This window comes from Athene cunicularia (assembly GCF_003259725.1).
Source record: "Athene cunicularia isolate RWA chromosome 2 unlocalized genomic scaffold, athCun1 chr2_part1, whole genome shotgun sequence".
In the NCBI taxonomy this organism is placed as follows: Eukaryota; Metazoa; Chordata; class Aves; order Strigiformes; family Strigidae; genus Athene; species Athene cunicularia.
In genome coordinates this window covers 46,211,595-46,227,227 of record NW_020799095.1, presented here as the reverse complement: position 1 = coordinate 46,227,227, position 15,633 = coordinate 46,211,595, and the positions used below count along the sequence as shown (strand labels likewise).

At 38.8% G+C, this 15,633-nt stretch overlaps 1 protein-coding gene across 1 annotated transcript in view; it reads right to left on the bottom strand.

The window, feature by feature from the left end:
* PRKAG2 (protein kinase AMP-activated non-catalytic subunit gamma 2) overlaps positions 1-15,633 on the bottom strand; it is a 221,201-nt gene that overhangs the window by 20,740 nt on the left and 184,828 nt on the right. Inside the window, exon 5 of the mRNA XM_026843521.1 lies at positions 11,892-12,005. Coding sequence (XP_026699322.1) covers positions 11,892-12,005 — 114 coding nt within the window. The remainder of the gene's footprint in view (positions 1-11,891; positions 12,006-15,633) is intronic.

The following is a 15,633-nucleotide window of genomic DNA, read 5'->3' as shown; positions in this document are numbered from 1 at the left end:
GCTAAAACTGCTTGCAAGCACATACACTCATCCACTCACACTTTAGCTTCTGTGGTTTACCAATTTCAGTTGCCCAAAGTACTACTTGGTGGCCAGCCAAAGCACTGGGGTGTGGAGCCGGGCTTCCATCCACGACATTTAAATGTTTCAGTGATGTTCATACAGAAAATACCCACAAGTACCTTCCTTTTAGATTATATATAGTTTGTAGCCTTTGAAGATCTCTACCATGTCCCATCTTTGGGCCTCCAACAGCGTTGCTCTTTCTCTGATCTTCAGTGTTGGACTGGCCTGACCTTCACAAAACCATTGTTTGTCAGCCAGATCTCAGCAGATTGCTGCTATTCAACACCATGTACAAACATTATTTAAACAAAGCACTTTTGTTCTTATTAACCATGTAGTGGTGCTAACGAACACAATGAACCGTTACAAATGGGATTTATCTGCCCAAATTTAGAAGCTGTTCTGACATATATGCTGACTTTGCACATCCACCACATCTCTTCATAGCCAACTGGAGGAAACAGTCATTTCTATGGCATGACTCACCAGCCTTAGATGGGGATTAAGTTGTATACCACAGATGCCCTTTCCTCCCTCACTGACTGTAAGATGCCTAGACTTTTACAATTGGATGAGGAATCCCACTTTATGTGACTACTTGTCATCTCCAACATTCTGCCTCTTAAGTAGAAAGGTCATATTAGAGCAAAGGAACACAGCAACTGAAATCCTACATGTATCATAGATCACCTCAATGATAGATGTTATTACATTACAGTGAGAACAGGAACAAGTTTTTCTTCCTACAGGAACTCATGACACTGACTGTGAATATGCTGAATAAAAGAACTCATTTAAGTTAGACAGGACTTCTGGAGATCATTGCTTCTGTAGACCATTCAAGTCTTAAGGAGGACATAGCTTCTTCCAATGTAACAGTCATTATCAAGAAAGATAGAGAGTTAGACCCATACATAGGAAGTTCTGTTTTTCAGGTAGTAGAATATTTGGAAAACCTTGTCTCTTACAGTTAGTGAGTTCCAAAATAGCTTGATAACCAGGCAGTGACACCAAAAACAGTGGTAGCAGACAAAGTTTGACCAGACTACAGAAAATATTTTTCTTCAGTGACAGGAAATACTGAAAGGGACACTCCTCATTATGATATACCAGACCAGTAATCTGACAAGCCATTGCAGAAATGCTCTCTAAAGTAAACATCTGTGAATGAGGGAAGCATCTGAAAGGAAAACTGAGGATGAAGCTTGTTTCCAAAAATTCAGCATGTGTACACACACTAGTTTTACCTAACACTGGGTTATGAAAACTGCAACTACATGCCTAAGTGACCAGTGGGTTTCAAACTCGTCTTCCAGGACTGTCCCATAAAATAAGAAGGGTGATTGCTGCTGCTACCATCCCTTGTTTCGTTTGCCTTGCAAAAAGGTTCTTGCCCTTGACAAGATGTTGAGAGAGAAAAGCCATCACAGTTCCTGGTGCTAAAGAGTCAGAGCTGAGTAGAATGTTCCTGTGTTGAAAGATACACAACTCAGCACCATTGTCTCAATGCCAAATTTAACTTGGAAAAGCTGCAAGGTAACAGAGGTAAGAATCATAGCTATAGAACACCTTCAGGTATGCTAGTACCAAGCAAGAGGATGATGCAAAAAACCAGTAGCATGGACAGTGTTAAAAAGATCTGCCAGAACTTCTGTGGTACTGCTACCATGCAATGGCAAGATGATAAATGTGCACCTCTCCTGACTCATCTTCCACTATAAACCAATACTGGGGCATTAGCTTTACCTGCCTGAAAAGCCCCCAACATAAACCCAAGAAATGTCTACTTTATCAAATCAGAATAGAAAAGAAGCAGGTCTTTCTTATGATTTTTGGCACAGAGGTCCCATAAAAACAGTATCACACCAACTGACCCTTGACGCTTTTATCATGTCTGGTTCCTGATGAATGGATGCTCAAAGGTGATCTAGAATATCCACTGTCATCTTCACTGTATAAGCTGACAAATTCCCCATCTGGCCTCATGATGATTTTTAAGGGCTACAAAACTTAGAACTCAGAAAATTCACATGTGGATCAAAGTATTAATCACTGAGAAACAATAACCCTTTCTAGCATAACTACAAGGTTTGATATGTAGCTGAAAAGGTTGCAAGAGGAAGACATTCAGCCTTAGCAAATTAAGTAAGACCATCTGAAGAAGTACTGGAAAAGGTTAAAGTCCTATGGTCATACACTCACATGCTCTGAGTATGAAACAGCAAAGCATGGAGTGCCTTCTCAATGGGTCCCTTGTAAAGGGATTTTCCATTTTCAAGGGATAACAGCATATATATTTTCACAATATGAGCAAATATGACAAAGACCCTAGAATATTTTTGTTGTCACTGTTAAGAATAAGAAGACAGCAAAAAAGTTAGCCCAAGTCTTCTCTCTTAGAGGCCAAACACTTGCATTTCAATAGTTCTTACCAAGTAAGCAGACCAAGAGTAGTACAACTGGTCTTTGTTGGAACAGGAAAACTATCAGGCCTCTGCTTGACCTCTGTACTGCATGAAAACTGGACAACCTACACTTTACTGAATGTGTTTATGAGCCAACTGACTCAAATGCTTTTGATGTGAAAATGGGAGGAATAGGGCAACAGTTTCTAGCCCAACATAAACAGGACTATATTTCTTTAAGTAGCATGGCAAGTTCTCTGGCTGTCCAGATGAAAACAGAGTCCCAAACTACTGCATGCTAAGGAAAAGCAAGCCTGACGACCTAGCTGCAGTAAGTCAGGTTTATAACATCTTCCCCCTGCCCCCCCATCACTGGGATTTTAGGTGGTGCTTCTTCTGTATCTGAGGCTGTAATGCAGATCTCATGCAAGAAAGTCATCACTGGTTTTGTGTACTTGTTTGACAATGCAGCTAGTGAAGAGGCAAAACAAGGTAACTGAGTCATACTAAGACAGTATCAAATAGGGTACAAGCCCACTCTCTGGTCTAGCAAGTTATAATGTTCTTATCTGAAAAATACTCTTCAACGATGACTGGAGGTGCTCACATTGTCTTTTTCCCCCCCTTTATTCACTCTCCACTTCTACTGAAAGTCTTTGGATCCCAGGTAATGCATTATGGTCCACTGGAGAAGGCTAATCACCCAATTTTCACCTGAACATTGGCCTGTGATACAGCATTTGGGAACACAGAGAAAACACTAAGTTGAAAATACAACTTTGCCACAGAAAGCTCTTTGGGCAACCTTCTTCTTCCACACTGTTAGCATCATCTTCAAAGGATTTATTTCTATGGCCTGAAAATCTCTGTAAACTAAATCTCTAAACTAAAATCTCCAGCATTCTTCCTCAGGTCCCATGACCATCACTTTGATAACACAAAAGCAGTCAAGCTAAATATTCTCCAAATATGTCACACACTTCTGCTTTGAAGCAATTTACACCCAGACAGCAATGACATTAAAACACCTTCAGCTGAGGAAAAGGTAATTCTTCCTAAATGCAATATCTGAAGCCAAGAGATTTCAAGGAGGTAGACCAATTTTCCAGAGAATCTCCACATCAGCTTTCCAAATGGTCAAGAGGAAACTGAAAAACACATCTCTGATTTGTTATCTGGGGATGACACCTACTATGAGGAAACAGTTAAAGTTCTCACAGAAACTGCTCTCTTTTTTTATGGGATTATTTCTCAAAAAGTGGCTAACAAAACACTGGGAAGGATAGTAAGCATTACCTTGCAACTCCTTTTTTTTATCTCTTCAAATAAAGCTGTAATGTCCAACCCAAACATCTTTCTAAGTTACAGAAAACTACAGACCTGTAAAGGAGATATTTTGATAAGTTCAAAACCTCTTTTAGAGTACATATATGTATAGTTGAGTGTTTTTATAAATTGGCTTGTCTGGAGAGACTAAACCAGCATGCATTTGCAAGACTACCACCAACTATCTCAGCATGATGACTGTCGCATTCAAATTTATTTTCCAATTATCTTCTTCTTTGGTCTATGAATTTGGTAGAAGCATTTCCTCCTTGAAGGACCATACCTTTAAAAAAAAAAAAAAAGGCTACTTAAGTACTTAACAATAAAGACTTTTGCCTAGAGCAAGGGCCAAGTAGGTCTTGAAGAGAAGAATTTCCTCCTTTACCTCATCACACCCTCAAGTAAAGTTGAGAAAAAAATGGGACAAACCTGTTATTAACCGAGATGCTATATTTGCTGTAACATCTGAAAAGCCCCAACCAACAAACATCCACAAGCAGCTCCTCCAGCTCATGTTTAATTTTGGAAAGATTATATGAAACCAGATCGAAATTCAGGTCTCTCCTCTATTCACAAGAGATGGAAAGGGAACACTCCTGATACATGATGTACTACTATTGGCCATAGAGTGCTTAGTAAAATTTAAAAGCTGATGAACTAATACCATTCAGACCCAAGGCAAACACCAAAAATAGGTAGTATCTTATCCTCAAATTGAAGCACGTAGGCACATGTTCTAGTTTTCTCCCCAGAGAGCAGGTACTATGTACATATGCAAAAGTCCTCCCCACACCACATCCACATGAAAAGGTCCCAATCCAACTGAAGACACCAAACAGACCTCAACTGACACTCTATGTCAATATGCCCATATTGTAGCTGGCAATTAAGGGCTCTCCTCTCCCTCTAACACCACACGAGCTGATTTAATCAGGACCTCTTCTATACAGACACTGGTCCATGATTAGTCAACTCTTATTTCATCTCAGTAAGGTACTCAGCTGATACTAACTTCCACCTGGTGTTTGAGTGGAGCCTAAGCATTCTAGTTAAAAAAAACAACACCCACGCACCCCCCCCCCCCAAAAAAAAAAACAAACCCAAACCACAAAACAAGAAAAACCCAACACAGCACAACTCTTTCTGGGGAAAAGCAAACAAACAAACCACTTCAAACCAGAATTTCTGCTGCTAGATTTCATGCCACAATGGGCTAAAAATAAGACATTAGCCTCACAGGCAGAGCCACTTGGAAGGGTACAGAAATTCTTTCACAGATGTAAGATCTTACCAGAAAAAGTGGCAGGGCAGAGAAGGCAAGAAGAATGATGCGTGACTTTCACTCAGCCAAGCACAAACACCTTATTTACACCCTGTGCAGATGAAGAAATTTCTGATTAATTGGTACAATGAATTCACATTATCTTCCTCCAAGATCCAGGAATGAATGTTTCCTATTGGTTTTGAGACCTGCAGGAATTAAGCTCTTATGCTTGTTGTATACAAGCAACATGAGCAGCTCTGAAAAGAGTCTTCCCATATTATGCTACTGATTCCAGTCTGATCTCAATGAAAGAAGCTTTTATGTGGCCTGCTCAACTGTCTCAGTCTACATGCCAGTTAGAAGGTAAATTACATTATTCTCTTAGAGTTCTGTGAGATGGGTAAGCAAGGAAGGGTTTTCACACCTCTCAGAAATGCAGACAGTATAGTAGTTTTAAGATTTAGCAACTCTGACAAGGAAAAACCTCAAAGCCAATTAAGGAACAGTCAGTCCTTCTGTAAAGCTGTAACTCTGTTGTGACAGCAGACCAAGAGTCTGCTCAGTTTCTGGAAGCAAAATATTCTAGAGCATTCTTCTTGGAAGCCTGATCTATCTCATTACCTTGGAGAGGGGCAACACCCCAGTCAAGACTGACAATAATAATAAATCCAATTACTGAATAGGCAGCACAAGGAAGAAAAATACAAATCCTCTTTCATTCTTCTAATGTGGAATCCATTGCATGTTCTGCAGAAGTTAGAAGTTATACTTACACCCAGCTTGCTGAACCACTAGAGAAGTTTCCAGAAGATTATTCCAAATATTTTTCTATTTCTGTGGTAGACAATTAAGTATTTGAACTCCTACTAGTGTGTGACAGTTACTGATAAAAGCCTACATTAGTAATATTATCTGGTCCATTACCAACTTATGGCAATTTCTTTAAACAGAAAGGTTAAATACTCTAACCCTCAAATCACACAATTGTCCAAGATTTCTTATGATATAAGAGGAAAGAGTCTTTAGGATTCTGAAAGCTTATTTTGATGACTGTTTCCACATAAACATGATTTTTATTAGTTTATGAAGTAGTAGTGCTGGACAAATACTTTTAAAACAGCTTCAAGGTCATGGTGAGCAAAAGCTACATATGTTTTAGTATTAAAACACAGATTTATTTTTAATGGGTAAGAATATAATTTAGCCAAAGGTCAGACAGAGCTCTTCACCTCACAAGAGCTTATGAAAACTTCACAAGACACAGCCACTACATTTGCTAACATACTATTCTTTAGACTGCAGATTGATGCTTGATACTGAGTGGGGACTCCTGTCTTATACTTACCTTTTACATTCCTCTTGGAAGGTTAATTGCTCTGTGCTACAAGATAAGCTAATTCTTCTCATCTTTATGTAGGCTGGGCAAAGTAAAAACAAATTAATCAATTTGTTTAAAGGTCAGACAAAAATCTGACCTTAAGTAAGATTATAGAGCTGAGCTTCAGAGACTGCTATAAACTAAGAGCCATTTCCTTAAAAAATTTACAAATAGATTCAGGATGGGAAGGAAAATGAGCTGGTCTCTAAAGAAAACATCACAAAGTCAAACTACAGTAACAAGGAAAAAAGTAAAGTTACATTAGTAGATTGTCAGACGGACAGAAATAATGCGACTGATAGAATGTGAACAAAGTGCTATATTTTGTTGACATTTGAATTTAATATAGGAATTACTAAAATTCCTATTTTCCTTCTAAGTACTAATATCAGTTTTGAAGGAAAAGACTGGACTGCTGTGTCACTGTATGTACCTGATACATGTTAAAGCCAACAAACAGAAAGTCGAAACAGATCTGAATGTAACAAGTGCATTAACACCTGTACTCAAATACTGTGCTAAAGACACAAGCTGGTAACCAGCAAATCTGCATTCAGTTCAGTGTTTTCCTGGAGTCTATTATAAAGCTAATCCAGATCCATTTACTGAATAATTAGAATGAAGCAGTGAATGGTCATTCACAGAGTATCCCTTCAGGGGACAAACCTCCTAACACCCACAAAGGGGCTTTGAAGTGCTTGTTCTCCTGTTGCTTCCATCTTGGGAGATGTGCAAGAGAAGAATGACAGCTGATCGACTAAGAGCTGCACAGTGTTGCAACTCGCCTAGCCTCCCCACCATCCACAAAGCCAAACTTCACAGGATAACTCATAACATCTAATTGTCTCTTGACTCCCTTCCTGGTCAGATCAGACTTTAAAAAGTCTCTTTAATATGTGTCAAGCAAAGATAGTATCTCCTCTTGGAAAAGCAAAAGGCTGAAGCTTGTAATGAAAAAGGAGTATTCATGGGTCACAGGCAGGGGAAAGCCACAGCACTGAAGGGGAGTGCAATGATTTTATAAATATTTATGAGGAGCAGATACTCTACAGGCTAACGTCTATATTAGTAAATGAGAAGGGTGAAAGAACAGTTCACTGTCAGTTTAAATCAAGAGAACTGTGCCAGTTAGCACTCTCACAGACAGTATCTTCCATTCTCAGAGTTCAGTACGGGCTAAGGACCATTTCAGGTAGGCAGACTAGATGCAGACACTCTGTTTCAGGGGAAATATAAGCTAAGCTATACAAAGGCAAACTGAGCTGTGCCAGTTGGCATCAGGCAGGTAAGCAAACCTTGGCTCAGTACATTTTATTTATTTAATATAGACATTGCTCAAATCTGGGTCAAGTGACACATTCTCCAGCTGAAGCACAGCGCAGTTCTCCCTTACCTTACAATCCGATGCTTAACAGAAGTGCATGAGATATACCACTGTTTTCACAATAGCCAAATGTAAGTACTAGTTGCACAGGTGTATTCTTGACACAAGATCAGACTGGTGTGCTAGCACTAGCAGCAGCAAGATGTTAGGTAGCTGCTGTAATCAAGAGGCCCCCATGCCCTCTGACTGACAAATAAGCAGGATGAAGAGACCGTCAGACCATTCCTACTCCTTTTTAGGTACTATTTCTGCTAAGGCCTTCTTACTCTTTCCAATGTAATGGCATCTTACCATCTCCTCCGTTATTCAGAGTTAAAACAAGATTCCTTACAAATCTTTACACTAAATCCCTCAAAGACATTGAGACTAAACATTTACTTTTATGAACAGATGTTTCTTCAGCAGTATGACTTGTGCCACAATATATAAGTTAACATCTCCAGTTTTCCCACCGCTAACAACAGTTTTAGAATACTTTCCACAGTATCTCATGAATAATTTTCCAGGAAAGAAACACGTGACATGTGCTGTGATTGCTGACCAGTAGAGGGAGGTGGGATACTATAATCAAAAATCCAACAACAGAATCTTTCAAAGGATGCCATTAGAATGTATTGCAGATAAATTTTTAGTTCTTCCAATAATTGCTACTAGCTTATATTAAAGGAGGCAAAAAGTGAGCTCTTGTATGCTCCTTTTTAGCTCTAGCATTATTAAAAACCTGGATTCAAATCAAACCTGGAAAACTCTTTCAAGGTACCAGGCATGGGGTTTTTTTAGTTTAGTTTTGGTTTTTTAAGAACTAGTATAAACACTGTTGTAGGTAGGAAACAGATCCAGGAAAAACAAATATCACAGATGCTGAATGTTTCACAAAGCTGCATACTATGTTTTCAAAGTAAGAACTCTATACATAAAGTGCTGAAGTACTGGAAAACAAATGATTTATATGTTTAAACTTAAAACATAAAAAACATTTTATAAGCTTTTGTTAGACTACCCTTATTAGGTACATTCTCCACCACATACTACTTCAGCTGTTAAAAAAAAAGATGTTCTATTTTTATATTCCAGACATGTATGTGCACCAGCCACACTGATGAAGTTGAAGAAATATAATGTGTTCTGAAGGTACATAAGGTAGAACATTAATACAAGGTGCCAGGTAAAGAACTACAAATGGAAATACTGTAGAAAGGTTTTTGGAAGACCTATTAGCAGTGTAGCCCAGGATGAACACTCAGATCAACCTGTTAAATATTCTCTTAAACAACAGTGTAATTCACTGGCTTTGCTAAACCTAGAAGTTGGAAGACAGTGCCAATGCTGGAAGAGGACTACTGCTTTACAATAATTTTATGACTGTATAAATTAAAGAGCAATGCAACTGGGAATAAATGTAATGGTGGAAAGTCCAAAAAATGCAGTTTGGAGAAAAAAAAACCTCAACTTCCTCACTAGTAATCCAGGTTCAAAATATTGTCCACAGTTGTCATATATTAGAATCTGAATGAGTAACTACAGACACCCCTTCTACCACCACTGCTTTCAAATACCTGGAGAACCAGACTAAGAATATGATCCCATGATCATAAACCAAGGTATGCCTTGTTTTTCTTCAATTGTAACCCATGACCATCATTATGGATCCCAAATAAGACAGGGATTTTGGTGAAGTGTTGGTGAAAGTTTTTCCATCACCATTAAGTTACCTGGCAATTCCTTAATGGTGAAAATTCACAAGGTTCACTCACCCACACTCTGCTTCTCCAAGTATTACTTCACACTGGTTTACCAACTGGAGATGAAACTCTTAGCTTCTTTACATTAATAGCATTATCTCAACACAGCAATGAAAACTGGTATCTGGCATGATTTTATGTAATTCATCAAGAGATCTGGGGAATCCAAAAGGAATGGGTGAACTGTCCCAATGGCCCCAAGATTAACTGGTTCATGGAATAAAGAAAATTCATCTTTCCAACTGCAGCAGTGACCAAGCTCAAGCCTTTGACCCAGGTGACCACTGACAGCTGAGAGAACTCAACAGGTTATAGGTCATGCCAACAAGCTGCAGGTACTAATTCCCAACAGATTATCTCATAATACAAGAATAAATGTCCCCTAGAATTAAAAGGAAGCTAAAAGTCTTTTAGAAGGGCTGAAAGCGTCAGTGAAGACTACCATCCCAAATTTGATTTTAGTCCAAAGTTGACAACCATTCTCTCTTAGGAGCAGAAGAAAGGAAAAGCTGCAGTACTTCTCTTCCCCTCTGAGATGGTGGAAAAGTCACCACAATCATGCCCCCAAAGAAGCAAGCTTCTGAGAGACAGAGAAAGACATCTCTGAAAAGGAATGTGGCAAACAGTATTCATTAGTATTATTTCTAAATTTAACAGGTACTCTTCATTAGAGTTTACAGTGCTTGCACAATCAGAGTCCATGTGACTGGTGAAATTCAAGAACAGATGCAGTTGAAAGACTACATCACAACAGTCAAGAAGTGCAAAGAAAATCAACAAGGTGAACATTTAAACTCTGTAGGAGTGATGTCTATGCTTGAAAACTCTTTCTCTAAGACTACATGCCACCTTTTTCCATCATCACAATTGGGTGTCTTTACACTCCAAAATACTGCATCCAGTAAAGCACATGGAATAACCCTAGGGAATTGAAAGTGACTGTTCCATTGATAACAAGGTGCTTAAGGATAAAGAGTTTCCAGTAGAAGCCTGGCTTTCTGGGTATAGGAGGAAATAATCTGACATGAGACACTGGTGACCAACTGTTAAGTTCAGCAGTGCCTTCTTGGCTACCAGATCAGTTAGCAGCAGGAGATCCTCTGGCACACCAGTAATCTTAAACCATAGCCCTGCTCAAATTTTAACATTAGTACTGGATAGGATACTTACCTTTAAGGACTCCAGCCAAGTTATCAGAAGCAACACACGGAAGCTTTAGTGTGCTCAGAGTCTAAGTCAAGAGATGAAGGAAACTCCCTCACTAGTGAGATACCTGGATAATTGGGAAAGTCCAGTACTGAGCAGTACTGAAGTTCCAGTGCTTTGAGTAATGCTGCAGAACTCAAGAAGGATGTTGTTGGTCATTGTACAATCAGATTAAATATGCGTGCAGTGCTCTTGATCCACTCCTTTCCTTTGCCTTGTTGTGCAGTGTAGGCTTTCCAACTTTTACATCATAGCACTCAATCTAACATTATATATGATTATCTGATACACAAGATGGTTCTGTGAACATTTTGGAAATAAGTATCTGTTATATGATTGCTTCTGACTGGAAAGCTGAAGTCTGAGCAGTACATTCCAAAATTACTTAATGGGCTTAGTTAACCCAGAATAGGAGGATCTTTAAAAGGACAAACATATCGAAACCAAAAAAAAAAAACCCAAAACACCCAAAAGCAAGCCAAACAACACCAATTGCAAAATCCAGGAAACAAAAAGAAAGCCACAGCTTTCTACCACACTGCAGAACAGATTAGTCTGTTTCTATAGCAGGCAGCTAATGCCTTCTTTTGGCAAACAAACTCTTCAGACAGAGCCAAGAGCCTAGCAGATGATTTACTGATTAAAAGCAAAATAAGAACCCGAAAACAAAAATTTTCTGGAGAATGTAGTAATTTGCATAATTAAGCCATCCATTTTAGTCCTAAATTATCTTACCAATATAGTGGGAATAGGCTCAAAACACCTGGATACTCTTTAGCTATTGCACAGGGATCTTTATGTAAAATGTCTTTATTTAAGTTCTGATTAGCCATGAAGAAGCCAATAGAAGTTTGGGCTCATCTGAAAGTTTTTTAGATAGTGATTTCAACTGCAAAACAAATTATATCCATTCTTTCCATTCTGCTAGGAAGTCCTCTTCCAGCACCTCCTCTAGTAAAACATGAAAGATACAGTTGAAACAATATGGTTTTGTATAGTCAAAGCAAAACATTATGGGAGAATTTCTCTTCAAGACATCAAATTTAATTTAACGCTCAGGAAACACTCATTTAAAGAAAATTAACTGCAAGCAAAGGCAGACTGAAAGGAGAATACTCACTTGTAGCGTAGTGTCGAAAACAACAAGCTTAGAGCTTGTTGGAACAATGTCATAACACTTGTGTGACCTCATGAATCTCACATAAATGTCACTTTCCGATTCTTCAAGTGCTGTAAGTAAAAACATTATGTTGTTTTATTTAAGTAACCTTTAAAAAAGTAAAAAACATGCCATATCAAAACTGAACACCACTGCAGAAGGACAACCCTAAAGCAAAACTCAAATTCACACTTTCAGATCTGGACAGTTACAGTGCTGCATCTTGCATTTCAGACTCATCTTTCAAATTAAATAGAACAACGACAAAATGCATTGTTCTTCCTTGATGAGAAAGGACCTCCATACTGAAGAGTTATATTTTTTTAAAAATATCTTTTTCTAACAGCAAATTCTTGGAATATGCATCTGAACTCCAGTTATTTAGGCTTGACCAACTCAAGCTCCTTCTTAAATTAATATTTCTCAAAACTCATGTCTGTCCAGTCCACTTTTCTCATAATAATTTTGTATTTTCTAAAGCAGCAGCAGGCAAGTTATACAATCAGTTCCGTTCTCTTGAAGCTACTTCACATACAGCATCACAAATCCAACACTTTATTTATAAAAACAGTGTTAGTATCCACTTGGTTGGAATAGCCTCAGTGTGGCATGTCTGTAGCGAGGACATGCAATCCAGTCCATATTAACTTAAATCTACTTTGCATTTGTAAGAGTTTAAACACATATCCATTAGTTCTTCAGGTCTGCTCAGGTTAACTTTTTTTTTTTTAAGCAGTTTGTCCCTCCATTCTTTACAGCAGGTACCTAGAACTTAGTCAAGGTTAACCCCTCCATCAGATATGCACCTTTTAGACCCTGTAATAATGTACAGAAACTTAATCAGACATTAAACTTCTGAAGAGTACGGACAAAAAGAGAAAAACCGGGAAAACTTTGAAATACCTAGTGATCACTGAAGAACTTCATGAAGCTAAAAACCTCAAAATCCATGTTCACTAGATTTGCTCAAAATCAATCATCTAGCACTGGACAAATTCTTTGTCACTTCCACAGTGGAACAGCACAGCTTCTTTAGTCTGAATCCACAGAATCAAAGCTGGACCTCCCCTTCAAGAGGCCACTCTAGGATACAGGCAGTCTCTTCTACATACTAAGCAACTCCTCCATCTCCAACTCTTGCTCCTCTAAAGAAAAAAAAACAATAAATTGCTGGATTTATGTTCCTTCAAAGGCCAGGACCAGAAGTGAAAATAGCAGGAGCTAAGAAAAATTGGTAAGACATTAGAAAACCATATGAGCAAACTGATGGGCAAAGGACTAGGCAGACAGACTTGGACAATGATGGTAGGAATTAACCTTTAGGAGATGATCCCAAAGGGGAACTAGAACTGACTCATCAAGGGCATGTATAGAAGAGGTGAAAAAGGTGACAGAGAAACCTTTATATAACTCCATAATATACTAGCATCTTATCCTCTAACCTCCGCAATAGCATAAACATCTACTCTCTGTACAAGATTAATTTAATGACCCTGCGATTACAGTGAGCTGTTGGGGGGTGGTGGTGGTGTTTATTGGGTTGTTTTGTTGTTGTTTTTTAAAACATACAAAATAGAAGGGGCAGGGCAATGAGACACTAAGTATCAAGAACAATACTACAAGAAAATTTAGATGACATACCAAGAATTCTGGTCTTTAGGAAGTTAAGGTTGCTTCTACAATCACAAATCACAGCCGCTTTGTGCAATATCAGAGTCCTCATTTATTTTAATCTCTTCTTTTTCCATGGGACAGCACATAAGAACTGCATTTCAAATGGTAAGACAATTCACCAGTAAATAAGACTGGCTACTAACATGATGAGTAGCTATTAGAGAGATACTGCACTGTCATGTCTTTCCCCAGCACTACAAAAACTACCACAGTCAACCTATGGAACAGGAAAAAAATAAATTCTCCCAATTTTACCTCCTGCCTCTTTCACTAGAAACATTCCAATTGCTGCAGCAAGCAAGACAGTGGTCCAACAGTTCTAAACCACCGGCAGACCAAGTCCATTCCCCATGCTGACTGAAACAGAGGTTCTCCAAAACCTTCACCAAGTACCCAGAAACTACTACAAGCATGTGCACCCAAGGAAGTTACTATTCTAAGTCTGAATCTGTACTTCCTATTGAATATGTAGCATTGTGACTTTACATACAATTAAATATACTACAGGTAGAAACAAGCATAGAACACCTCAAACAGTTGATAAGCTACAAAACAACCAACTATTTTTAGCTGAGAAAAAATTTACACTCTTAGAGCACATCACTGCTCAATACAGTCTTACCAACTTACATAATTGTTGGTATCACTACAGCAAGCACAGCAACTGTGAAGCAGGACATGTTGCCAAGTTTAATCAGGTAAGGCTGTTACTAGCAGCCACTCTGTATTGACCAGCACACTATAGGTGTGCCTATAAACCTTCCTCTCACCATATACTCTCACTCTCCAAACAATCCTCACCCACTTAGGGTACATGGGATAAGTTAGGTGCTAGCTCACCCTACACTGACTTCCAACTCAGAAGAGGCACCACAAAAGCAGCTGCTTCCCAAATGGACACTGGAAAGTTACAATTAGCTATTTCATGCTTCCGAATATTTTTATCTGTGAACACCATTTAACACCCATATAAATAGCTAATTCAGATCTTGCTAGAGTTTCCAAGGATCCAATTGTCTAGCTTGAACTGAGGCTTATTTCTCCTGCACTATAAATAAGTATAATGCACTGCTTTATTAATTACTAACTAAACACGCAAAACATAAGCAGCACTGATTGAACTCTTATGTCCTACATGACTTCATCAAGCATCTGTGGGAAAGGATATTTAAGACCTTCTAACACCTTCAAATACTTGGGATTACTAAACAGATGCTGTATCCTAATTCATGGCACAGCTATTGCATGCGCATTATGTATATACAGCTGCTCAAAAGGAGAGGTCTCAAATTGAATGTTTAACACACCTCAGGGGGTGCACTCACACCCATCTTTCCTTCACAGCACAAGTGGATGCATAGGCTTCTTTACAGATCCTCTATCCCCCCTCCAGGGGACAAACTTACTGTTTTCGGTTGTGTCCAACCACCACTGCGCTGCAAATACAAATAATGAAATAAAATCACCTTAATCTCCATGAAGATATTTCTACTTTATTACCTATTTTCTAGTTCCAGTCTTACTTGTTTTTCCAAGAAATACTTGTCCTTTCTGGCTACAAATAAGTTTCTGCAGTCTTACCCAGTACCTGCAAAGTGGTACTCCCTTCAGATGGACAAGAACAGATGCCTTTCAGCTTGACTTAATCTCACTCAGTTTCTGCAGGTCATCTCTGATCTGCATAGGGGATCACCCGCCCAGCATTCAGGGGTTATTTATATATACTGGCCATTCTTTCACCATAAAGTCAATTAACATATTCAGAGGTCAACATGACAATGCTGTACTACATGAACAAGAGGTGACAAAATCCCCGATCCTGCTTGAGGAACTGACTGAGCTATCCAAAATCAGATTTGCATAAGAAGCCTCTTTTGCAGAAGCCCCAGTTACACTAACTTAATGCTTAAGATCTCCTTTGTGGTGCATCAGTACGACACAGTTTAGGACAAGGACTACATGTTACAGCCCAACTTCTGAGATTAAGGACTTCCTAAGTGAGTTGTCCTTCTCAGAAGCTGAACTGGAG